The 26111-nt window shown below is 36.6% G+C and overlaps 1 protein-coding gene across 2 annotated transcripts in view; it reads right to left on the bottom strand.

Annotated features, from left to right (window-relative positions):
* TLL1 (tolloid like 1) overlaps positions 1-26111 on the bottom strand; it is a 125557-nt gene that overhangs the window by 20784 nt on the left and 78662 nt on the right. For both annotated transcript variants that reach the window (XM_009101170.4, XM_030239410.2), the window contains exons 9-16: positions 22021-22136; positions 17276-17378; positions 15954-16070; positions 14890-15035; positions 8960-9155; positions 7386-7511; positions 4367-4527; positions 1220-1400 (exon numbers count right to left, since the gene is read on the bottom strand). In XM_009101170.4, the coding sequence (XP_009099418.3) occupies positions 1220-1400; positions 4367-4527; positions 7386-7511; positions 8960-9155; positions 14890-15035; positions 15954-16070; positions 17276-17378; positions 22021-22136 (1146 nt within the window). The remainder of the gene's footprint in view (positions 1-1219; positions 1401-4366; positions 4528-7385; positions 7512-8959; positions 9156-14889; positions 15036-15953; positions 16071-17275; positions 17379-22020; positions 22137-26111) is intronic.

The following is a 26111-nucleotide window of genomic DNA, read 5'->3' as shown; positions in this document are numbered from 1 at the left end:
GTTGCTTAATAAAAACATCAAAATAGTCTTAAAAGAAAATACTCAAAGTATAATGTGTTTGCCTTGGTAAATATTTTTTCACTTTCCAAACTACATTCCTTGCACATTATACAGATTCTTATTAGTCATAATTATTAGTTATTAGCAGTAACCAATGAAATACCATTTCATTTCAGTTTTGATAAAATATTTTAAGCAAACAAATGCTAATAATGGTAGTATATTTTGCTACATGCTAAGTATAATCAGGACTGTCCAGATTCAGATTTTTCACTGCTATCAAAATATCCTGGGCACAATTCGGCTCCCAAATTCTTCTGTTTGACATCTGGTTTAGGGAGGTGAGCAGATGGAGCTGGTGTTTTTTGTTGTTTTAGACAAGGTTAGTTACCTATCCCTATGTGTGTGCGTAAACACTCAGGAAAAACACAAAGCAACTTTTCCTGCAAACACTGAGTGGTCTCCCGCCAGAGCCAGATTTCTATATTCCACACTCAGTGGATAATTGCAGAGGCCACTGTTGAGCAAATATTTCCTCACATCTTAAGCTTCACTCATGTGCAACTTCATTCAACAGTATAAGTCCTCACACGATATAAACTTCCACCGCTCTGATCTCCCTCAGTAAAATTACACTCATAAATAAAAAGACACAGGTTTGTTTTTTTTTTTTTTGCAAGATCAAGATCTTAAACCCAGTTCTTCTGCAAAACATTAAGAAGTGCAAAGTTTGGCACAGATGTAGCCATAATGTTAAACAAATGTTGTACCACAAAGTGGTAATTTCCCAACAAATGGAATATATTAAGAGACTTGAGTAGAAAAAATACAAGAGTACACAGTGTGCAATTTGTATCACTTTACAACTGGGATTTGAAAAAAAAAATAGCAACAAAACTTAGGATAAAAGAAATCTAATAAAAATATAGAAATTCAGTAAATTTTCTTTTGTCCTCTGTATCTCACAAACTTTACTTGCTTCTGCTGTTATTTAAGTACAAATAGATATGTTCCATATATTTTCTACAGACATTAAAATTCAGAATGGTATTTTGAGACAGGAGAGTGGTTTATGTTTATGTAAATAAAACTAATTCAAAGCTACCAGGAAAACCATAAGCAAAGAAGCCACTCATTTTCATACCAAAACTGTGGTCACTCCTCCTAGTCAGTGGACACCCAGAGGCACTTAGAGATATTCAAGGGTACTTTTCCATACCTGAGAAGAAGTGTGCCTTGAAGCCTTTTTTTGAGACGGTGTTGTCAGACCGAAACTCGATGCGCATGTTGTTGTACTGAGAGGTGATGACTTCAGGCACTTCTGTACCGCAGAATTTACCGTGCAGCTTGGATTCAGAAGAAAGGCCACTGCGAATCTCCACGTAATCGTACTTGCACACCTGAGAAAAGAAAGGAAGAAAAAAATATTTGGCTAATCAAAATAAAAGCACGAAGCTGTTTACAAATGCCAGAATTCTGATTGGTATATATATTGCTGCTCAATAATAAATAACCAACATCCTTCTTCACTTTCTCCTGATTCTGAAAGCATTTGTAAATTCTTACATTCTTTGATTATAGGTGAGAATGTTTTAAGGTCACTAACACATAGCTATACTATGAAATATGTTCCAACTTATATTTTTATAGATGCTGATCTGTGTTTAATATCTAAATTTCAAGATGCTTAGAAGCATTTCCACTTCATTTAAAAGCAAATATTCCATTGACATGAAAGTTAAATCTAGAAACATTCATCCTAAAAATTATACTTATCTGCACACTATAAACCACATATCCTAACCTACAAACCTACTACTTGCATCTCAAAGGTGTTTTTAAATATTAATTTTCACCTAGAAACTTACAAGGTAAGTTTTCATCATTACATATTTAAGACATATTCATTTATTTCCAAATATATAACTTTCCACTATTAAAACCATGCAACTTTCACCAACAGTAGCATAGCTATAATTTGGAACACTACACGTGCCGTTTTTATTAAAAGGTTAAAAATAAAGAAATAAAAAAGCCTCATGCAAGGCCTAATGATAATACTTTCAATGCATAATCCCTTGGTCAACTTAAAGCCATCCAGCCAAAAACTTCTAAGCTTCTTAGGCTCAAGTACCAATCACTTAATCAAAAATGTCCCAGTTGTCTGCAATTAGTAGCTAAAGAGAGAACATTGGCCAAAAGGATTCATACAGAGCTTATATTGGTCCATTAAATCCAAGCTGCATTTGAAAAATTGCAATTTCTACTCAAAAAAAGTGTCAGGGGAGCTGGAAGGGAACAATAGAAAAGGATGTTTCAGCCTTTGTTGTTCTCTATCTCTTTATGAAAAATTGTCATAATTTTCAGTGGGTTTGAACAGAATACACTGAAGATGTAGATTAAACTTTTATTGTTACCGGAAGAATTTTCACATGTGGCAGAGTTGAAAAGTAACTAATTCAGTTGAAACTCTTTCTGTACAGCATAAAGAAAACAAAGATACATAAAACTTGAGTTACTGCCACATGTTGATCTATACTAATTGGAAGACATATTTCTGATAGGACACGTGATTTTCAAATATAGTTCACTGCATTGATAAATCCCATCAATTCCAGCAATATAATAGTGGTGAGTTTCTATGGTTGCCTAGGTTTAGATCAGAAATCAAATGTAACTTCAGATAGGTCTAATTTCCTCTATACTACACTGCACTGAAAAAAAAATTACAAGTTAAACTGCACAATGTGAATGTAAAATATTAAAATTGTAATAGTCTAAAAGACATATTAAACTTGGTCGTAAATGGAGGACCTACAACAAATAAAATAAATTTGCAAACAAATCATCTGATAAAAAATTTAAAAAAATAAAGTACTTGATAAATGTATACATTTTATGTCTGCACTCAGACAATATATTAGAATTTTCCAGATATTATATGTTTCTTCTGATTTTCACAGGCATCTATCCTTAGTGCTACTATATAACAGTACGAAGCCAAGATTTAGTAGCGCATGAGATGATCAAACTCCAGTTCTGATTGTTGAAACACATTTAGTATTTTTCTGTCTCCTTATGTTGAACGTCTTTTATGACCTTAGAGAAGTGATTTAACTTCATTACATGCCAGGTGTTTTCCTTGCAAATCTTGCCCATGTACCAAGAAAGTGCAAGAAGAAGGTTTTTATGATTAGTTCAAATGGCAATTAAGTTTCAATTCTTTGAGACTTTTAAGCTTTTATTACATCTCTCGCACTTCTAGTCAAAATGATTCCAGGACATGAGTGTAAGGCATTTATCATTGAAAATCAGAATTTCATGGGCTTGAGAGCCCACTCCAAAAAAAAATATGGGAGGAAAAAAAATCTGACATTACTGCCTCTGAAAATAATATTCAAGTATTTTGGAGAAGTCATGGATGGTTTGGATCTTAGTTATAAATCAAACTCCGTCTTTTGTACCTTTGAATACCTCTGCCCTAAAGGTGGGCCATCTTTATACTAAATAAATTGCTACAAATTTATTTAGAAATAAACAGAAATGTCAGAAATAACATCCTGGGATTTTTGTTCTTAATGCCATGTAAAAAAAGGGTATATAAACTCAGCGGTTACACCATGTTATGGCTGGAGTGTGGTGAGGGAATTGAATGATATGACAGAGAATTGCCTACAAAGCAGAACAAAAACTGAAAAGGATGTTGAAACCCACATTTTACTGCTTCTCATCCAAAAAAGCACTGCAACACCCACCACTTGTTTAAAGCTGTGAGGAGCATCCTTTAGCACATGGAGGGCTCTGCTCCATTCCTCCTTCTACCCTGGCAGAAGATCCCCTATGCCTCTGGGGGCTGCCCAGCTCAAAAACTGCTGCTGTTCTATTGTGACTTATTTCTGATACTGCTCATTTCAAAGTATTCCCCCAGTGAGATACTGTAAGTGATTTAAATGCTCCCTCACTCCATCACTAATCACAGCTTATGTGTATTCTTTGTAGTCAGTCTGTAAAGATGATTTGGTTTCTCCAGATTTTCTTCTCTTGAATTCTTTCCAATACACTTCAGGCCCATTTGCTCTGTTTTATTTTGTTGATAAAAAAGTCAGCTGAGACTCAGCAGAGAACATTTTTTAAAATTTCTTGTAATACATATACATTTAGATGATATGTAAAAGAGAGCTATTCTTTCCATGTTTGTTTTGAAAGAATCCAGAAACGGTCTCAAAACGAAAACAAGAATATCCATGCTTATTGTCAGCATATCAAAGGTCAGCAAGGGTTTTATAAGACAATATCTATTTTTGAATGCTTGTGAAAACGTTTAGAGAGTAAGAGATTGTGCAGCCCTTGGTTCATGGTTACTTACTTCATTCCCTTCTAACTCAAAAAACTCAAACTTCATTGAAATTCGGTATTGCGTTGGGGCAACCACCTGCCACACACAGTTTTTGTTTGGAGGATATTCTTTTGGCCACCCTGGTGTGGTTATTGTCCCATTTAGCTTTGTCAGGAGTCCTCCACAAGCAGCTGTAAAATTAAAAGAGAACATCATTTCTTGACTGCCAGTGTATTTTACTATAAACAGAAACATGCTAAGAAGAATCAGTCCTCTCATTACTTATATGCTGCAGTGCCCAGACAGACTAATCAGAATCTTGCTTTATCATGCTTGGTGCAAACAAAGAGAAAGAGACAGCCCCTATCTTGAACAGCTTGCAGGTTTGTGGGCAGAGATAAGTTTCAGGACTACACAAGGCGTTATCATATTCATTCTTTTCCCCTCCCTCCAGAGACTCTGGTTATTCTCTCACAGCTTTTCCCATGCAAGTCCTGTGACCTCAATGCCCTCCCCAAGACCTTGACCACTCCTTTTCTGACAGAAGGATACTTAGGATGAGCTTCTCTCCTTGATTACAGATGCAGAATCAGCCCGACCTGTCTCAGCTCATATGGCTGTGTATGCCTCCCTTAACCCACTAGGTAGGGTCACTTTGGAAGAGCAGTCACGTACACTTCAGTCACAATTACTTTTGCTGAATCACGCATGTTCAATTAAAAGAGAAAAGGCCTCTTAATTCCAAGTATATGCCAAATAATCACCTCCATAAAACAGAAAAATACTGTACTACGTTCTTGAATGCAGTTCAACTAGCAAAGGATAAACTCATTAATCTTTTCCATCTGTGCAATTTTTTTTTTTTTAAGGGAAGTAAAGGGATTTAGAGAAGCTCTCAATCACACTCTGCTACATTGATAACCATTACAGCACTGTGACAGCCCTGGAAATCATCCACAAATCTCCTTCCAAAGAGCTGAAGGCAGGAGCTCTACTCAACTACTCTCTGCTAACACTGAATGCTTTAAAAACTGGCTATTCCAGTCTAGCTGATGATCTCATATACTGCATCTACTCCATCTAACACAGCTGGGAGAATTCACCAGTTGCTGTGTCAAGGCTTATTTTGTCAACTCAGACACACACCAGTGTTTCTCCTGGTCCCTAGTTTCCCACACAGCACACTTCTTGGTATACATGTAAAAGTAATCTGATGGGAACGGGTGGACTAAGATCCTGAGTCACACCTCGGTGTATCAAAAAAGACCAGACATAGGTTTAGAGACTGCACCCAGGTGACACAAGCTGTCCCCTCAAATGATCCAATCTAGGTCAGAGAAACTACTGCCAGATTTCAATTTCTGCTTTTGAACATCGTTCTACTGATCCTTGAGGCAAGGGCAGAAAATGTGGAAATAGAGAAAAAAGAAAATCTTAACCCCTTCTCATATGCTGCCATTGGTGGAGACTTGGATTGGAAGATCATAAAGCAAATTTCTGTGCATGTCAACACTGCAGTGAAGTATAAGGCAAAGTTTCTGACTGGAGGCTTCCACTCAGGTATGAATTAATACAGCCAGCTCACACAAAAGACCCAAACTATACCGAGGAAGTAATGTTCACTGTGACTACACAGTAATTTTGATTCAGCAGTTCCAAGTACTATCTACATACAGTGAGTGCCACCTCAGCTGGAACAAACACGTACATTTTTAGGGATAGCTCTGGGTTTTTGCTCTACACTGCACTGCAATGCTTAGAGTGGCTTCTTTTGACAGAGTTGTTTTACTGTTTGGATGCCAGGAATGTATCTCCTTTCTATTTTTCAGAGGCAGAGAGAAGAGTCTTCTGAAAGACTTCTCTAATATTCTGACTTGAGCCAGCAAGCAGAATAAACTCAATTCCTTACAGAAATTTGGGCTGATGATCAAAAGCGCAGAGATCAAACCTTTGTCTTCATAGCTCCCCCTTTGATTGAACTAATTTTCTTATAGTCTACCTAATGTACAGACATCAAAATAAATTGTTTTTCCAATGTTCTCTTTACTAAAGGTCCGTGCAAAAAAAAACCCAACCAGCTTGATGAGAGCCACAATCTAACATGCCTTTAATTTCCACCAGCTCACACAAACATACAATAAACAAAAAACCAGAACCAACCCTGAAGATCCAAAAGCAAAATAACTAGAAATAATTGCAAAGAAACTAGGCAAAACTACCCCAAACTGTGAAAAATAATAATTTAAAGACAGGAAACTAGAAAAAAGAGACACCAGTGAATTGCATCAGAAGAAAACCAGGACTCCAAGCACCCCAATTTTCAAAACCCATTCACTTGTCAAACAGATGAACTAAGAATAAATTTGTGCTATCCTTTGATTTATTGGTGTCTATGAGTAAAAAAAAACCAAGCAATAGTTGGTGCATAATGATCAAGAGCTTATGGTTCTTTCCTTTGATATGAAATATGCATAGAACACAAAATCTTATCTCAGTTCAATCCTATGTTTACACAGACTTCGCTTATCTCTTTCTTTTTTCTCCAAATGATTATTTGAACACACTTTGCTCACCCTGAAAAGTATGAACATTCCACAGTGTGACTAGGAGTGGGGAGGATTCCTCTGAGCTTTGAGCTAAAATAGAAGACTTGGCTCTTGTAGACCTGCCAGCTTCCCAGGCACATCCCAGTCAGGTGCTCAGAGGCATCATTAAACACTCTGATTCGAGGAAGTGGCACATTACTCTGCTGGTAATTGTCTCCTTGAGAGACTTTGCTTTAGTGAGTATGAATAGAGTAATAAGTGGTATGAAGCCCTACTTGGCACCATTCCTGATTGACTAACAGAAAAATCTGCAAGATTAAATTGCTGACAGACATGGGACAAACATGGCTCTGGCATGACTAGCAAAGGACAGCACTGGTTTTCTGGGTTGGGTTCCACAGATCTCATGCTGCTCAGACAGAGCCTAAGAAATGTGGATCATTTCATTCAGGCCATGGCCCTCTGAGAGCTTTAGGAGCCCATAAGGCAGCAGCACACTGTACCTTCACAACTCTTCTTGTCAGGACCAAGCTCGTAGCCAGGATCGCAGGCACACTGATAGCTGCCCAGGGTATTCACACAGCGCTGCTCGCAGCCTCCATTGTCAGGTTTGGCACATTCATCTTCCTCTGCCAAGACAGGCAAGAATGCAAAAATATGTTAAATCATTACCTTCCTCAGCTGTAACTGCTGGATCAATATTAACCCAGAGAGCTGTATGCATGCCATTATAAGATGCACTGCACAAACCATTGTGGTTGCTGACTAGAGGATTTTCAAATGCTAAGGAGACCTGCAATGGAGAAAATAAAAATATTTCCTTTGTAGGGTGTGGGGTTTTTTGCTGGGTTGTTTTGTTGTTTTGTTTTTTTTTTTTTAACAACATCTACTAACAGCTGCAGAACTAATTCATAAGCACTTAGTGTGCAGCATACAGTAATTCAGGCAGCCATAATCTAAAGATTGTACAAAGTATTGAAGGAAAGATTGAAAATCCAAAGTAGGGTCACTTGAAGGGCATTTTATCTCCCTCAGAATCAATCTGTGCATTATCCTGTATTCATACTCAAAAACAGATTAACAGAATCCTCAAATCCTAGGTTTTTATTCTACTAATATTAAAAGGAACAAGATGAATCAGGGCTGGGGGAGGGAAAGGAAATGTGTGTTCTCTCTACTAGCTCTGAAATATACACATAAGATTCATTAAATATTCCTCAGATTGCTGGAAATATTGTTTTCTTAGACCAGGACAAGGAACTTCTCCTACTCTCATGCCTATAGCCTTCAAAGTTATAATTGTCTACAATGAAAACTATCAGTTAGGATTAGAAAAACCATGGCTTCTTTTCAAAAGAGCAAAAAGGTCATTTCCTGGTGGCATGACCTGTATTTCAGGTGTCACCATGGCCACACCACTGCCAGTGGTTTCAACTGTGCCACCGGCAGCACCATGTGCAAATTACCAACTTTCCATGTACCAAATGCTTCAGCCATTTGTGCAGTTGTATGACAACCTCCTCTCCCCAAAAAAACACCATTTCTTGCACCTAAGCTTCACAGAAGACTATGAAGTTATTGCTCAATATGATTTCTGGTTTTTGGGTTTTCTCCTTCCTTACAGAGAATAATAAATTGATAAAGCAGAACAACCCAGAAAATAGATTATAAAAAAACTGACAAGATTTAGACAAAGAAAAGGAAAAAAAACTTCAACAGGAAAAAAAAAGCGCCATTTGCAATTACTCTGTTTAACTTTATATTTGATAGCACAATGTAAAAAATGTGCCACTTTACAAAATTAGATATGTTTCAGAACTAAGCTGATTAACTGAACCTGGAGACAGTAGAAAGTTATGCTGAATATGTTCCTTCATTCCTTGGACAAATTTTACTAGCAGATTCAAAAGTCCGTATTGTTTTGTTTTGAATAAATTTAATGCCCAGGAAAAACTATTCTATTCAGTCTAATAGTAAAAAAAGATTGAGAAATATTTTTAATACCCCTTCATAATTTTCTAGTCCAAGAAGAAGTGATAAGCTGTTCATAACTCCCAAAATATGCTTTAACACTTACCTTTAAAAAAGTTAGCTGCAAACCCTGCTTTGTTAACAGTTCCATCAGAAACAAACTTCATCCACAGGGTATTAGAGGTAGATCTAATGTCTTCTGGCTTGTCATAGCCACAAAAGTGACCGATCAAAGGACTGTTCTCATTTGTTCCATCTCGGATTTCCAAGTAGTCATACGCACAGTTGTCGTGTCTTTCAATCTGTAAAACATAATTTTCAAAATTACCTATGTGAACTTGACCATAAGTATCAGTCAGACATAATAAAAAGAATTTAAATTTTTCCAACTTAAGGTCTCTGATTAGGGTTCAAGCAGCAGGAAGATGAACGAACATCACTGAATGGATTTTAACTATACTTGTTTTCTACACAAAAAAATATATTGAAATGTTACTAAGGACACAACAGTCTAACTGGGAAAAAAACTAAAAAAGACATGCTCACCTCTAAGCTTCCTAGTGCTCTGTTAAACTTCTACTCTCATCTCAAGTAAAGTCCTCTTTTCTCATGTACACTCAACTAAAGAAGATTAATGGCTCAGCAACTAAACAGGTCAGAAACATTCACCATTTTAGCAATATTAAAAAAGCTCAATTTTCAACAATATGATAAGATTTTTAGAATCTCCCTTTATCCTCCAGACAGAGAAAAATTTTGCATTTGTCACTGTTCACTGATTTTGCAGAATAAAGGTCAAAAATCGTGGTGCGTAAGGAATTTGAAGCATCTGATAAATTAGATCCAAACACACATCTAAAATGATCAGCTCTTAAGTAGAACGGAGGACAAAAAGAAACTAATTTTTCTGTGGCCGATGTGTCCAGTTTCTCTTGCACAATTCCTGATTTCAAGTGTCCCCTTTTGATTTTCTGGGTCAATGAGTGAACCTTGGTAGTACTGAAGAAACCTACTGAAATCAGAAGAACTGAAAATTTCCCTTTCTACTCAAACTTTCTGCTGGATGACATTCAAACACAGACTAATATGTGAGTGGGCATGTGTGCATGTCTGCTTGAGTAGTGAGCCTTGTGCTCTTTACATAATAGTATTTGCAGAGTAGATCAGAATGGGAATTGCACTAGAGAGGAAAGCAGTAGCAGCCCAAATGTGACCTTGTCCAGAAGCTAGATAATTTACAATGCTTGTCTTTATTGAGAGTGTGTCTTTCTCAACAAAATTAAAAACCCTCTTGAGCTGGGTCATTTTACTGCTGGAATACTTCACATTGCTCAGTCTTATTTATAAAAGAATTAACTAGATCCAAGCATTCAAAAATAATTCCTATAACAACACTCTTGTTAAACTAACTAGCTGAGCTGGGAGAGGCAAGCTTAGAGATGGAGAGGATGGGGAGGGCAGCAGGATCACAGTCAAGTAGAAGGGCTGGAGAAAGCCTCATATCTAATTCAGAACATCCACATTCTGTTAAATCAATAAAGAAGTCTAAACTAAGCCCAGAAAGATCTACACTTGATCTCCAGAGAGAGTTTTTCTTAAATCTAAGCTTCCCAGTAAGCAGAAGTACCCACTGGTTCTCTGCTCTGCTTGTGCATCACGACCAACACGAAGCTCAGGAACGACCACAGACTAAGGGGCTTCCACTTAGCACATTAAGATTTCTTATTTAAGAGGGATGATTGGGGGGAAGGAGATGTTTGATTTTATGCCATTTTAGTGGCATCAAAATTTTAAGGCATTTACACGCCACATTTCTCTGTCTTCTTTCCAACTTTCCAATTCTCCAGGCATTTACATGCATAATTTTCTCCCACCCACTCCTCTGTCACAAACCATATTGCTATTTACTGTAATTTCCTAGATTTTTGATCAGGAATTGCTGTCATTGGGAATGAGTAAGGAAAGCCAGGAAGATTTGGGATGCAACCACCTATTGCTGATTTTAGTGGCAATTGTATGCAACTAATGCAGTACATGAGCACTGGTAGGTTTTCAACAATACCAATTCCAAATTTTCATTAATCTAAATAATAAATTAATGACATAATATTCTAATCTAAAATAAAGTCTGCCTTGTTATCTCAGTAAAAATTGAGAAGTGAACTGGTCCAAAGCTCACTAATATCAATGAAGCAATTGTGCATTTTCCCCACTCATCTGTGGTAATTTCAGTACTTAGGAAATTTAATTAACATCAGTTTTTTTTCCATGCTTACATTTTTTATGGGCACTATGGAAATTATGATTATCCACCAGCCCAGTGTGGCTCTGAGTTACATGTGCCAAATTTCCATTGAGGTGAATTAGTAATTTCTTTTCTGAGGATCGTTTTATTTTGGGCAGAAGAGAACAGCTAAAAACACATTTTGTATAGGAGTAAGTTTCTAAACTTGCTAAGACTATAAGAATCAACCAACTTGCAAAGTTTCAAAAAAAAAGACTGAGTTTCTAAAAACCCATTTGAAAGGTGACTGTTCTACCATATTCACTGATATTTAGCTTACTACTAATGCAAGTGATGCCAGCATCATCAATATTAAAGGATTAAAGTGTTACACCTATATAAGACCTAACAGATAATTATTGTGGTTTTGAGAAATAACTGGTACTTAGTAATCAATGAAAGAAAAGATTATAAAATGTGGGGTTTTTTCTGTACCTTAAGTTTTAAGATTGTATGGCACCATCACCTGGGAACCCTACCATAAGAAGTCTATTACACTTGTAATAGTGTCTTATTCCTCCTGCTTCCTCCTATATTTTCTATTTTTCTTATTCTTCCTCCTTCCTATTGGTTCTTTGAGGAAAATCTCTTCCAGTTAATGAAAGAACCCCTGGTGAATTTGGCTGTAACTGGACTGATCCCATAAATCTTGTTTACTAGCAAACTAAAATTTCACAAGGTATTTACACAATGTTATGAGAAGAAATACACAGATGAGAAGAAATACACAGAATATTAGCAAATTTAAAAAAAAATCACAACTAAACATTTTTTACAGAAAAATGCATTTGCTACAGGAAGCTGAAAGATAACCTCAGCTCCTGAAGGCCTTGGAGGAAACCTCAAATTTGAATGGCATCAGAGAACTAAGCTGAGAAAATGTGAGAAAAATTACTAAAGCAGGCACAGAAGAGCAGGAAAACACTATGAAATGTTCCAGAGAAATGGCAAGCCAGAGATATTCTCTACATCCCTTCTCAAAAGTTTCTGGTTTAGAAAAACAATAACAAACCAACCAAACCACAAACCCAAACAAAAACCCACATAAAAACAAATACACATCCAGAGTATCTTTGTCTTCGGAAAAAATGGAGATACAGGAAAAAATTAAATAAAAAATAAAAATTAAAACAAACAAACAAACAAAAACCCCTAAAACTAAACAAAAACAAAAAAAAAAAAAAAGAGAGAGAAAAAAGGATAAGAAGGGCAGGTCTGGGAGCAATTCTATTGCAGTAAAAATCTTTACATTATTTTTTTTCATTGTTAATTTCTTTGTTCATCAAATACAGGTGAATAAAATATCTGCTTTGGGTTTTAGACTTCAGTCATAAAAGGTGGCATATATGCCTAGTGAAATCAGAAGATCAGATAAATTTTATTCCCTGATTGATGTAAAAAAAATTTAAATGATCGCTATCTGCACAGAGTTTAACAAGGTCACTCAAATGAGGAATTAATATGAATCTGCTCTACAAACCCTCTGGAATTTTTTAGCTGATTAGACTGCATGCCAAAAAAAAGTTCTTCATTAAAAAAGCAAACAAACTAACAAAAAAAACCCTGCTAATTTTCAAAGAACAATAATATAAAGGTGACCGTAACAATGAAAAATATGGAGCTCCCAGTCCCAACATCTCTACTCTCACACAGACAGTGGAAATTACAGCAGCCAAATAAAGTGTAATCCTGCACTCAGTGGAAAATGTGTTGCCCACAGCAGGCAAAACAAGATGACTCATTGATACAGTTTGAAATTCTCAGTTTCCCTAGTGCTTTCATTTCAAAATGAAGGTTATTTATACAGGTTTTTTTTTCTAGTATTACATAGGGATAATGAGAATTCCTCTTACTTAACTGTACCTTTCAGAAGGCAGAGAAGCAATTTTCTCACAAACGCACTGCAATAACTCTCTGGCCTGACATTTACTTTTTTCTATCTCAGCTGGCACCAAGAACAGTGATTTTTAAGCAACTTTTTGTTTTACTGGGCAGTGCACCAAGGATTCAGTCCAGAGAGGGACTCAGTACCAAAAACCAGAACACCTACCTTCAAGAGCTGGGAGAAGAAATGGAAATTGGACCCAGTGGTCAATGTCCAGGCACTCCAGAGCAGCTCCCAAAGCAACTCCCATCCTCAGCAGGGAGCCCAGTGGATGAGCCAGTAAGAGATGGCACAAAGACAGATATGAGAGTCTTGTGCCTGCCTGGGGTGCCTTATTTGGTGCTCAAGGGCATCTTGCCACTCTGGAATTACAGCTCAGACTCTCCCTGGAAAAGTATTTTAAGTCCCTACTGCTGGAATTATTTTTTTTTCCAAAACACATGAAGTATAAGCCCCAATTTAAGACTGTCCCTGACTGTATTTCTGCTCAATTTCCTCTTTCTTCTTATGAGGTGTTAGTCCACATATCTCACCTCTAGAGAGTGCCATAATACTAAAGAGTTTGGAGGAAAAACTGGACATTTCTTCCTAAGGCCTTAATGACATGTCTATTAAAATGTCCTGTTGTTTGCTGGTCCTTTGTTTCTGGTTATTTCCTGTACAGTGAGCATAAGCATGTCATATCTACACTTGTGTATTTTGCAGAGAAATAGGGCCATTTCCCTTGTCATCACATTAAAAAATGCTGAGCACCAATGGCAAACTAGAAAAGCTCCACACCTAGTCAGTAAATTATATAAAAGGTACTCGAAACATTCATTTTCAACAGGGCTTAACTAAAGAGACTAACATACAATGGTAAGTAATCTTGAGCCAGATCATGCAGATTCAGAAGATCAGGGGAAGCTGATCTTGTCTGCCCTAGAACTGACACTAATTCAGGATTGGAAAAAAAAAAAAAAGAAAAAGGGAAACTTAAGTAGAGTCTATGAAAATATTAAAACTTCTATGTTTTACATTCATAATTGCTGATAAAGTCCCAATCCCTTATCGTCTCATACTCAAATATTTCCACCAGTCATTGCAAAAATGTGCCACAATCCTGAAGTCTGTCTGCAAGACTAAAGCGTCAGGTTGGAAATTACAGCTCTGTTTACTATACCTGTATTTAGATCTACGTACAACATAAAGGCAAAAAGTCTAGATTTTTAAAAAACGTTCTTCATGCCCTTGCTGCTAAAGAATATTCAAATAAAACAAATTAACTCAAAGCATGCTACTAAATTTATCTACAAAGTTCAAGCCAGTGTATTGTGTGGGAATAAAACAGACAGGAAATATTACTTTTTCTTTTTTATGTAATAGTTTACCACAGTTTAGAAATGTTATACACAGTGTGATGTACACTAAAGACATACAGGTATGACGACTCATCTTTTTTTCTGTCCTCACTAAATATAGGGTTTTGAACTGAATATTAGTTTTAGGGTTTTTCCTTTTCATAGCAGAGGCCAAAGAACAATGAGGTTTTTTCTCCAGCCACGCATTCATTTTTGACAATAAGATTTAGCAAAAATAAAAAGTCCTGGTCATTTAACAGAATATTGAAGTAACCTTGCTGAGCTGGATGACGTACTTGGTAAAATCTGACCATCTTCAGTAATTTTAACATTCAATTAAAACATTAGAGATAACATAAAAACCTATAATTTTGAAAATTTCTGGAGAAGGGAAACTTTCATGGGTTATGGAGTTAATTTTTCATAGAAAACGCGTAAATTCATTCACAGGTTTAATAAATATTCCCTTAAATTTCACTGTCACTTAGCCACTAGATGCTTCTCTGAGATTAGTTAAAAGGCTTTACCTCAAATGCTTGAAAGGTTAATCCTACATTGTAGTTTTCTGACACTGTTATTTTCCACACACATTCCTTCATTGGTCTGTAGTCATCAGGATAATTGGGAGACTGGATCTGGCCTTCATTTTTGTGGATTTCACCTCCACAAATAGCTGATAAAAGCATAAAATTTTACTGTCAATAATGATAATTTCCCCATGCCCAAAGTGACATTATATGCTCCCATTTTCAAAACTAATAATAAAATTGTACTGGACAATACTTAAATCTACCAAGGATAAATTATTGAAAACACAATCAATTTAATTCATTATATCTACTTTAGTTAGCAAATATAATTTAGCATTTCTAATAGCTCTAAACATGTCTGCAGTGTTGAGGATGAATTTGTAATCATGGATAATCTGAATCTATAAATTTTACAGAATATTTTTAAAGGGTCAAAATAATTAAATTTTTGTTCATCCTTTAAACATACTTAATAAACGTTCTTCACTGATATTTACTAACCTTTAGAAAGAGACAAATGAAAGCAAAATCTCATCTTTTATAATGATCTATGCATTTTAACCCACAGTTTATCACTTCAAGCCTGCATTCAGTTTGAGGAAATAGCTAATATAAATTTAAAAATATTTTCATGAAAAGTACAGATTCTATTTTAAACAGGTAAATGTTGACTTGCTAATATACCCAATGTGCATGGGTTCCTTTGTTAACTATTCTCAGAGTATATGGAAAATGTAAGACAGATTTTTCTAAAGGATAAACAAAAGTACACACAGAAGTCTTTGCAAACACTAAGCACAAGAACATGCATATTTAAAAAACTGGCTTGAAAAAATTTTTATGATTATTATAAGTGATTTCCCTGAAAAAAAACTCGGCTGATATCTGATCACAGGAGGAGTTTCAAATTCCCTGTCTAGTAATTTAGCACCTACTGTCTCTTAGCGATAAAATACCGATTTCACATGTTAGTTTTGGTGGGGGATGGTTAATTTTAAAAGGTATCTGGTTAATACTATTCTTCCATAACCAAATTGTTTTTAATGCTGTAAGAGGCTTACCTTCATAAACTGCTGCAAAACCCTTCCCAACCCAGTTGCTGCTGCTGCGGAACTCAATCCACATCCTGCTGTCGGTGGATGTGAGCACTTCTGGCAGTTTGTCACCACAAAACCTGCCTAAAAACATGCAACCAGTAACTGCATTTTCTGCCGCCTCTGAAGCCAAATGCTGCAAACATTTATACAAGTGTTTAACATTATGGGCAGGAGTAGCAGAACCAGCTCTGTGGAACTATTCATATGCTTATGGTTAAGCACATGTGTTTCTGCAGATCAGGACCTAACACACAAAGATTTTATTATAAAGCTTTCAGAACTTTTTATTGCAGTCAGCCTCACAAGACTAAGCATAAAAAACCTTAAGAGAATTAATGAAAAAATATATTGTTAGAGATTTTTTATATACATACAAACACATGCATTTTGGAAGGGGAAACTGAGTACTAATCTTAAAAAAAGAACAAATGTAAGCCACAGTAATACAACTGATTGTGCCTAAGGTCCAAAGAGATTTAAAAAGTAACATCTAAATGACCTATTCTACATTACCCTCTTAAAGTCTGCCTAGGCAGGTAAAATTTCAGTTTTTCTAATTGATAGAGAACAGGATAAGAGGATAATTACTGTCTGGTCTTAACTGTTTCTTCTTTGTTTACTGTTCAAGGCCAAGAAAATAGACATTCATTGTTAGAGAGCTGTCCTCTGTATCTGGGCACTAGCATTATGGGAGGTGAAATCTTCCCACCAACCTTCTGAATTAAAATAAGGTGACTGCAGCTTTTACATTTCAGTTGCAACTCAAACTTAATTAATTATTGCTTTGCATTTCTCTTCTCTGCAAGAGCAGGGAAGGACACACACAGAACAAAGAGAAGCAATCTGCCCCAAATCTTAAAGGTACGGGGACAGAGCTCGTAAGAACAGCTCTACAGCAGGTGCAGGTTCTCATCACATGACCTATGAATCTCCCATCACATGCTCTATAGATTTGTCTGTAAACTTCTTCCCTATTTCTCTGGAAAAGAAAATAAAAAAAAACTATGGCAGCTTCATAATTCAACATCCATAAGCAATGCAAAATCTTGCACATTTGTAGTTGTCATCTTTCCACACTTGCAGCTGAATAATGGCAAGCTGCAGCAAAAGGAAGGCTTGAGGCTTGAAGTCAAGGCCGCCATTTAGAGGGATTTTTTTCCCATCCCCAAGTTTAGATCCATTCTAGACACCTGAAACCCAAGAAGTTTGTTGTGGGTTCAACAGCAGGTCCACTGAGCCCAATGAGTGCAGTGCAGTGGACGGTGCAGCGTTTAACAGTTGCATACCAAGCAGGGAGGATTTTCTCCAGTAGCCATCTCTTACTTCAATATAGTCGTACCAACAGAGACTGCTCTTGTAAAGGTCCATGGTGGTAAAGTTTAAAACAATCTGCAATCAGATGAGAAGGCCTAAATAAATCATGTGTGGTAAATAAAAGAAAAACAATCTTGACAACATTCTGAAGAGCTGAAGCCAGACTGGTCACCTGTAATGGAATTCCAACCATCCAGACATTTAATTATCCTCTCCTCAATTATTTCTTTGACTAAGTACAAGTTTACTGGGAACATGAAATCTTTATTTTATTTAATCTTATATATTTCTGCAAATTAAAGACAAACTACTCACATTTAATTGCTCACAGGGAGTTTTTCACTGAGAAATAAAAATTTGAGAATGCTAATTATGTAAAATACTAGAGTAATATAATTTTAAGTATGTTACTTGATAATTATACTGCCAATTCCTCTTCCATTACATTTTGACTATAACCAGCACTGCCTATAATCAGCTGCAAAAAAAAAATTAAAATAATTATTTCATTTTGATTTGTGCTTCTCCTACTACTGTTTTGACAAGATATTTTATTTTCAAACACATAAACGTTGACAATGTTGGACAATAATTCTGAAAGAAATATCTGTAACAAGAAACAGTATACAGTCCCTTAATGATTCTCAATGAACCTATAATAAAGCTATTTACATGGAAATCTGAAATCTGCGCATTTCTAGAACTTTTGAACCTGGACTCCAAGTGTTATTGAGAGTATCTGTAAACAAACATATTTTCAATATTTATTACAAGGAATACCCTTCTATTAAATTACCTTATCCCTGTTTTAGAAATATTAATCCTAAACTGCCATAAACTTACACTTTTAACACAAGAATAGGATTTTTCCTGATCACACATTGACACAATAACTACAGTTCAAACCCCTGGGAAAAGGGGACAAACTGACTGGGACAGTCAGACATTATGTCCTGCAATTACAGGGATAAAACCAAACATGCAGATTAAAAGTTATTCATATTTTGTATTATGAAATTATTACAAATTAATACGTTTTTATTGGATTTAGGTGTACTTGGAAAAACAATTCATCTTCTTCAGAATCAGTTCCTCAGTGTACATAAATAAATATTTCAAGCTAACTGAAACTCTTCTCTATTCACACTGGAGCATAGAACTGGTATTATCTTAGCTTTGATCCTAGAAACTCACAATTGGAAACTTCCATTATAGAGCAAACACAAATTGCTGCACAGCACCAGGTACCTCACACTGCAAAAATACATCTCCATGGCAGCCTATGGAGCAGCTGTGAGGGTCACTTGAAAGGAGAGGAATTTACCCGTAGTCCAGATGCAAGGAAAAAATTTTAACACCATAACTGCAAAAATGTACCCAGAGAGTCAGATAAGATGGTTTAGCTCCATCTCAAACTTCTTGGTTTCATGCACCCTTTCATGGATATTTAACCCACTGGACATTTTGGCTTTACTACTCGGGCAGTTCTTCAGGAAGATGTACTGAACAAAATAAATGCACGAATATTGCCAGAATTCCAAAACCACCTATTTACCATGAGAAATATGAAGAGCTGGCTAAAAGTAAAAACATTTGTAGCTTTACTCTGCTTCAGTTTTTAATACATTTCCAAGTTCTATTTGAATCTGCTTCAGAGGGTGGCAGAGATCGTTCTCTCTTCACAAAGAAATTCCCTGCCCTTGGCAGAATTTTTCTCCTTCAACTCTTCCTTCAAATAAAGAGACCACACCAACTTACAAAACTTTGGTTCTCCTCAAATCATCCACTTTGCAGTTCAGATACCCTCTAAACTCCTACCTTCTTTTTTTTTCTCAGAAGATTAGTAGGTATTAAGCCATACTGCCTGGAAAGCCTGCTGCCCTCATGAGTTTTGTCCTTTCCCAGCCATGCCAAGTTTACCCCCAATCTGTGCAGTCAGAGGGGTTCACAAGGGGGAGCCCCTTTTCCTTGCCCTGATGAGATGCAGACAGCTGCTTACAGTAACCCAGCTGGCTCTGCTGGAAGCAAGCTACAGAAGCCACAAGCCGTACCTCCTCCACTGCTTCAGCTCCTGAGAGCCTGGAGGTCTCTCACCAGTCTAACCACAAGTTTTCCTTTTTCCATGACACAGCTGAAACATCAGATTTCTTCTCTGGTTTTTGTTTGGAAATTCACCTTTTTCCCAAACCTTAGTTGCCAGGATAGGGTAGGGAAATGGATGGTTTCACTTAGCTGTGATCATGTCAATGTCTCAAAGCGCTGCTATCTAAATGGAAACAGTTAAAATTTAATGAGCCTCCTCAATGGCCCCTGCTTTTCAAACTACATGAAATAACCTTCACAGCCTTTCCTCACTCTGACACGCCAAGGTATTTGATGATACAGCAATTTCTAAACACTGACCAGAATTCATTAGCTGTACATAGGCAGAACCCCCAATCTGTCACAGCATGATTTCTGGTCATGAACCAAACAAGCTTAAATATATTTAAGATTCCAATTTGCTATTCTGCAAAGTACTAAATAGAGCTACAGACAAGGCAGAGCTTGTTCAAGGGGACAGGACGGCTGAGAGGCTTCCCAGGAAAAGCAATCAATGGGTATTTGTCAGCACAATTAAAGAATTATTGATTACACAGCAGATGAGATTGTGCTACTGCAGCTTCCAAGAGAATATATCATACCTCCTACTGCCTGAGATTAGAAAGCACAAAATAGAAAACAAATACCAGTAATACGAACCAAGGTTTTTGCAGGTGGCATTTTTTTACCCATATCAATCAAGGATTTTTCTGGCCTATTTTATCTTTCACGTAAAACATTAAGGAAAACTGAAAAGTAGTGTAAACTATTCAAAAAGGCAGATTCAAATAAAACACTGGCACAGTTGCAACTCTCCCTATGCCAATAAAATTTCTACACACCAGAAGGCAGGACTCTCCCTGGCTGGGGGCACACAGCACTGATAACACCATCCTCACTCCAAGACATTTCTGTGTACAGATATACTGAGTACAGCTCTTACAGCTACAGTTTACCATTTAGCCTTAAGTCTCAAAAGTAAAAGGTAAGAGTAAATTGAGAAAGGAGCCAGTCCTCTCACGTTGCTGACCTCAACACAGGGGCTTTCCCCCATTAAGATTTTGTCCAGTATAATGCACCTTCCATGGTGGTTACAAACTCAAGACTGTTTTTTGTTATATTACAAACATATTAATATTACACTGGTGCCTACAGATAGGCTTACCCAAAGTTGGAGTATGCTATAAATACTTAAACATCAACGTTAAGTCAGACATTAGAATTTTTTCAAGAGCAAATAGTTGTAGATGAACATGCTTTTATTATTATTTTTTAATGGAGCTGTGGAAAAAAACCTGAAGCCATTTTTGTTGTTTTCACAGTCATGTCTAAAATGCAACACAAATAACAGGGACATAAATTTACTATCTATAGTAATTTTCATCTTTTGCACAAACATTCTCTTATTCATTTCACCATTTTTTTTTCCCTGACAACCTGCTGAGCCACCCTTTTCCTCCCAGCAGATAGTGTTTAGCTTTCCTCCTGGCTCTGGCTCTTGCCCAAAGGAGGGCAAACACTCTCCAAATGACTTTTTTTTCATTCCCCACAGTAGCAAATGCCCTTACAGCTCCTCAGGATCTATTAGAACAACACGAGTATATATTCTTGGTGTCTACCCCGACCTGAAAGAAACATGGAACAAAGTAATAAAATCAGGAGAAAGGAATGTCCAATTCATACATAGTGAGAGATTTCTGAGACAAATTACTGAACTATCTGGGGGCAAGTGCTGGGTCTTCCTATTTGAACTTGCCAGTACTGAATCTGTTAGATTCCATATTTCAGTCTTTGGATTGTGTATTTTAGTCTTTAGTACTTGACTGCTTGAAACTAGCCACAGCTTCACGTAAGGAAACTTACACCCTTTTTCCTGCATATTTTGTCTCAGATGAAGCTTTTTATCACTCCTTCTATTCTTATTTGGTTTGAAGCAGCCTGATATTTGAGCCAATAATTCAAAATGCGATTTAGCTAGCACATTTTGAAAGTGTACACAAGAAGGACAGGTTTTGCTTTCACTAGGATGGCACACTTCTCTCTCCAAACTGCTCTCACCAAGCCCATTTCCCCCCCCGCGCCCAACCCCTTCTTTTCCCCATAAAATATATCCCCAGAAAGTAAAACTATATGCACTAGAACCAATTCCAGGAAACATCCACAGTGACACATCCTTTACTCATGTTATTATGGTTGCATTTTAGAAACATCTTATTGAACACACTAAGAACTTCCTTAGTCACAGCCCAAGCTACCAGCCCCATACAGCTCAGTCAGCTTGCCCAAGCCCATGCGGGAAAATGGAGCATTCAGGAGCCTGAAACACCTCTCCTACTTTTATATTGAACCACAAATTGAACTGGGAGCCAGTTTTAAAGGGAGTTCATGGTGCAAACATACTGCAGATTGAAATCGTGTCTTTATTTCACAAGCACATCCATTGAATTGATGATATGGTTCCAATGCCACAGATCAAAGTAAAGTCAATAGTACATAAGCCATGGTCCCATTTTTTATGACACTCCATTATTTTCAATCAATATGCATCTTTTAAACTTAAACAAAAAGCCAAAAAAATCACAAGAGTTTACTTTGAAAATAGCATCTGTGTCTAGCTAAAGGAACATCAAAATACCTTCTCTCCCGGGGTCACAGAGATTCTCCATATGCAGTGTGTGTAGGAAGGATAACCATTTGGAAAGCCAGGAGAAGAAAAGTTGCCTGTAGATTCCTGCAGTGTTTCTCCACAGGCTGAAAGAAACAAATTACAGTAAAAATATAAAATTTAATGTGCCTAACGGAGAAAAATGCATCTTTCCAATACCTACTCAGAATACATTTAACTCATTGCAGATGCAGAACGGAAAATAAACTAGTTAGCTTAGAATTTATTAAAAGCCATGGTTTTGAGCCAGTCTGACATTCATTCCATTTCATGCAGGATGTTTTTATTCCATGAACTATTTCACTTGTGTGCTGTCTGCTGACATAACCAAAATTATGGCAGCTTTAAAAATATCATTGCTGTCAATCAACTGCAATATTATACATAGAACTCTTTTGGTAATTAAAAAAAGAGTTAGACAGCCTTTAAGAACAAAAAGAAATGCCAGCACAACATGACTTGCATCATACTGAATTTTTTTCAGTGGTTTCATTTAATTTTGTCCCTTACCCACATGAAAAACTGATCTGACCTAAACTCACTTATTTATGTTGGTATAGAAAATTAAATCCTGTATTTGACAAACACTCTTAGCAAGAGTGATCTGTAGAGATACAAGTAATAAAAGCAAAGCAAATTTAAGGTCTTAAAATACTAAAGGCTTTTATATTCTTTATTATTGAAGTTTTTAGCACCCTTCTCTCACCTGTCAATCATACTGCTAGATGCTGGCTAAGAAATCATCATCACACTAAAATATAACATTGGAAGTTACTGCCACTCTCCACCATTAAAACTGATTTTGGTAGGGTGTCGCATCTTAGTCAGTCATCTTTTTTGATCTTAATCAAATTTTTTCTCCCACTGGTTTTGCAGGTGTGATTCAAGATATGAATTTGATATTATCTCATGGCTAACAGTGTAATCAGATCTGCAGGGCTTTCAAATTACCATTGCCAGCAGGTGAACAACAGTGTCATCAAAATATCGAGGAATTGTAAATGTTCTGGAAAATTTTAAATTAAAGAGGACAAAGGAAAGGATTGCCTATGACAAAGGCAGACAACACAGCTGTAAAGCTCTTTTGTTAAAATGCATCTAAGGTGTGACTGGACAGCTACACTGTTATATCAGGTGGAAATTATATTCAAGGCATTAAATATGCTCTCTGACACAAATGGTTATCATGATGAGAAGAGAAAGGAAAGGGTGGCATGGCTCTCAAGAAGTGTAACAGCTGAAGCCATTATCATTGTGTCCTTTAGGAACGAAACACGAAAATAAAATATTTTCCTCCCTTCATTTAAAAAATGCAGTTTTATCTTTAAAAAATTGCAGGTGCAATTTTTTTCACAAGCTGCAGCAAGTGACATTTCTGCACAAAGCCCTTTCAATGAGAAAGCTATATCTGTCATTAACGACAATTTATTTTTAACACAACAACAAATGCAAAGTCATTTAAGTTGCAGAGTCCTGTACTGGGCTCCCCCAGAGCTGGTGAACTGTGCCAGAGCTTACAGGGCATAAGTAAAGCACTTCAGAAAATGTGAAATTGTTGGAGTAGAGGACAGCAGGGCCTAAAGATGACAAATGCACAAGAATCCAAGTACTCTTCTCACCCCTTTTAGAGCCCTCTGTTATTCTTCCTCTGATCCATGGTTTCATTAAGTCTGTGTTGGAACATTCCATGCTCCATATACAGAAGATGTGTATAGACATAAAACAATGGCTTTTAAGTTGCAAAAGGAGTCATGGAACTCTTTTTTTTTCCCCCCCCAGGAATTACAGAATAAAGCTCTTGAATATGAAAATTTACCTCTATCTATTCTTATTAAATTCCTGGAAGATCTCTATCAAATTAAAATTATTTTCAGAAATATCTCTAAATTTAACAGAAGCATAAGAAAATTTGTAAGTAGATAGCTTCTACTAAGAATTAACACAATCAGAATTTATAAAATGCACTTGTGCTTCATATGTTTTGCCCTACTTATCTTTCAATTGTAAATTCTTGATTACTCAAGGGAGCTATAACAGGAACAGCTTATACCAATCAATAGTTGAATTAATTTTCTATGGGATTTGAGCTCTAGGCTGGCTTCCAAAGCTGCAGTAGACAGGGTGATATTAGGGAATTTCTTGTTGAAAAGCACATTTCTAGGCAACGGGAAACAGTTAAAGTTCTATCACTAGAGAATGTAAAGATTTTCTTTGTATTTGGACTGTAGCAACTGCAGTACTCATGACTAGGTTTATAAGACAGAAGATTACCTTTTTTTTTTTTACTGTATAATGATCCACTAGTAATGAAATCCACTTTGGGAGAGAAATGTGGAAGGAAAATGAGTGGTAAGGGCCACTTACTTAAATTTCATTTCATACTTATTTTAGTATATTTCAAGTCAGAAGATATCAATTACAACTTCAATCTTATATGGCTCTGCTTTATAAGGCATTTGTACATTTTTATTCCTTTGTTAATCATCAACATTTGCCAAGGTTTTCTCTGATGCTTTTTCCCTCCTTCCAAATGTCATGCCTTATATCAATTTTACTAGGCTAGACCACTTGCAGAAATGCCACTTTAGCTTTCCCCACACACTACTCTAGCCATAAAAGCCACTCTCCTCTGCTTTACAGCTTGAGAAGGTTAGACATCTAATAAGACTTTCCATGGTTAGGAGGGCAAAACTATTTTTACTCCTCCTTGTAAAGATTAGCACTGGGTGTAGGCAGCAGGTAGATTATGTGCTTATACAAAGCCATTCCCACTGTGCACTCTGCAGCAGTGTTTAATTACACAGCCTGAGCATGACACCTCTCTGGGCTGGCCTACACACACGGCCAAGTCCCACCAAGGATTACTGTGAAATCTGCAAATGATGAAGCCCAGATCCCCCAGGACATCTAGGGAACCAAGTCTCATTCCCTTGTACATAGCACTAGCAAATGCATAGTATCATTTATGGCTGATTTGAGTTTACCCTTTTTCTTTAAGTTCTTTAACACTTAGACACAAGTCTGCACAACTACACATATATAGCATATAAAGCTGCCACAGAGCGCTAAAAATATCTACTGCTGAGCATATTCTCATTAAATCAAAAACTTAAATCATTTTACTGCAGGTCTTGACTTGCAGTATTGACTTGATTCCTCTTTATAGTTATAAGTTATAAGGGTTTAATCGAAAAACCCTAATTCTCCTTTTACAGTAAACAAAGACTGACTTTTGAAGGTGAACATTCTTTTCAAATCTAACCCAGGCAATTCATACATCTGCTGAACTTTGTCCATCCACCTTCTCTTCCTCTAAACAGATTTCTCCCACCAGTCTGAGACTTTCCTACCAATTATGCAGTCTCACTCTACATACTTTTTTTTGTTCCTTTGGCATATGTGTATCTTTCTCCATCATTTTCCTTTCTTATTCTTCTGCTCCTATTAAGCTACATATAAACATTTACTACAATTTCTATATAAAACTATAGAGGCAGACCAGCGTTGAAATTTTAGCAGCTAGAAGAAAACACATTTTATCACTCAATTGGACTGTCTGAAAACCACTGTTACACATCCAACCTTCAACTTCAAGTTTTATTCTCAAATACCAAGACACTCAAAATTCAAAATCAGATGGGCAGAGTAAGGACTTCAACTTAGTTGTTTTCTTTCCCCTCATTATTCCATCACATAACAATATAATTTGGGTTTAAAATGTAATAGATCCCTATCAGCAATTACAGTTTCCTTTTACAAAAATCCGAAGGAAAAGTTAAAAAAAAAACCAAAATTGCTGTTGCGACAATTTAGAGACCTGGCACTTACCCTGCTGCAGAAAGGCAGGTTATCAAATCTCATTCTGGCTTCACCAGTCTCAAAACTGTTCCTTGGTCAGCAAGCCCCTTCCTGAATAATGACCCTGAATATCCTGACTATCTAAAACAGCCTGGAAGGCTCAGCTTCTTCCCTGCTGGGAGGATCACCTGCATTTTCCAGCAACCCTGAGCTCAACTTCATGTTCACAGGCCCCAGAAAAGGACTTGGGCCTGCAACTGATT

The sequence above is a fragment of the Serinus canaria genome, chromosome 4 (genome assembly GCF_022539315.1).
Source record: "Serinus canaria isolate serCan28SL12 chromosome 4, serCan2020, whole genome shotgun sequence".
In the NCBI taxonomy this organism is placed as follows: domain Eukaryota; kingdom Metazoa; phylum Chordata; class Aves; order Passeriformes; family Fringillidae; genus Serinus; species Serinus canaria.
This window is presented reverse-complemented; position numbering and strand designations above follow the sequence as displayed.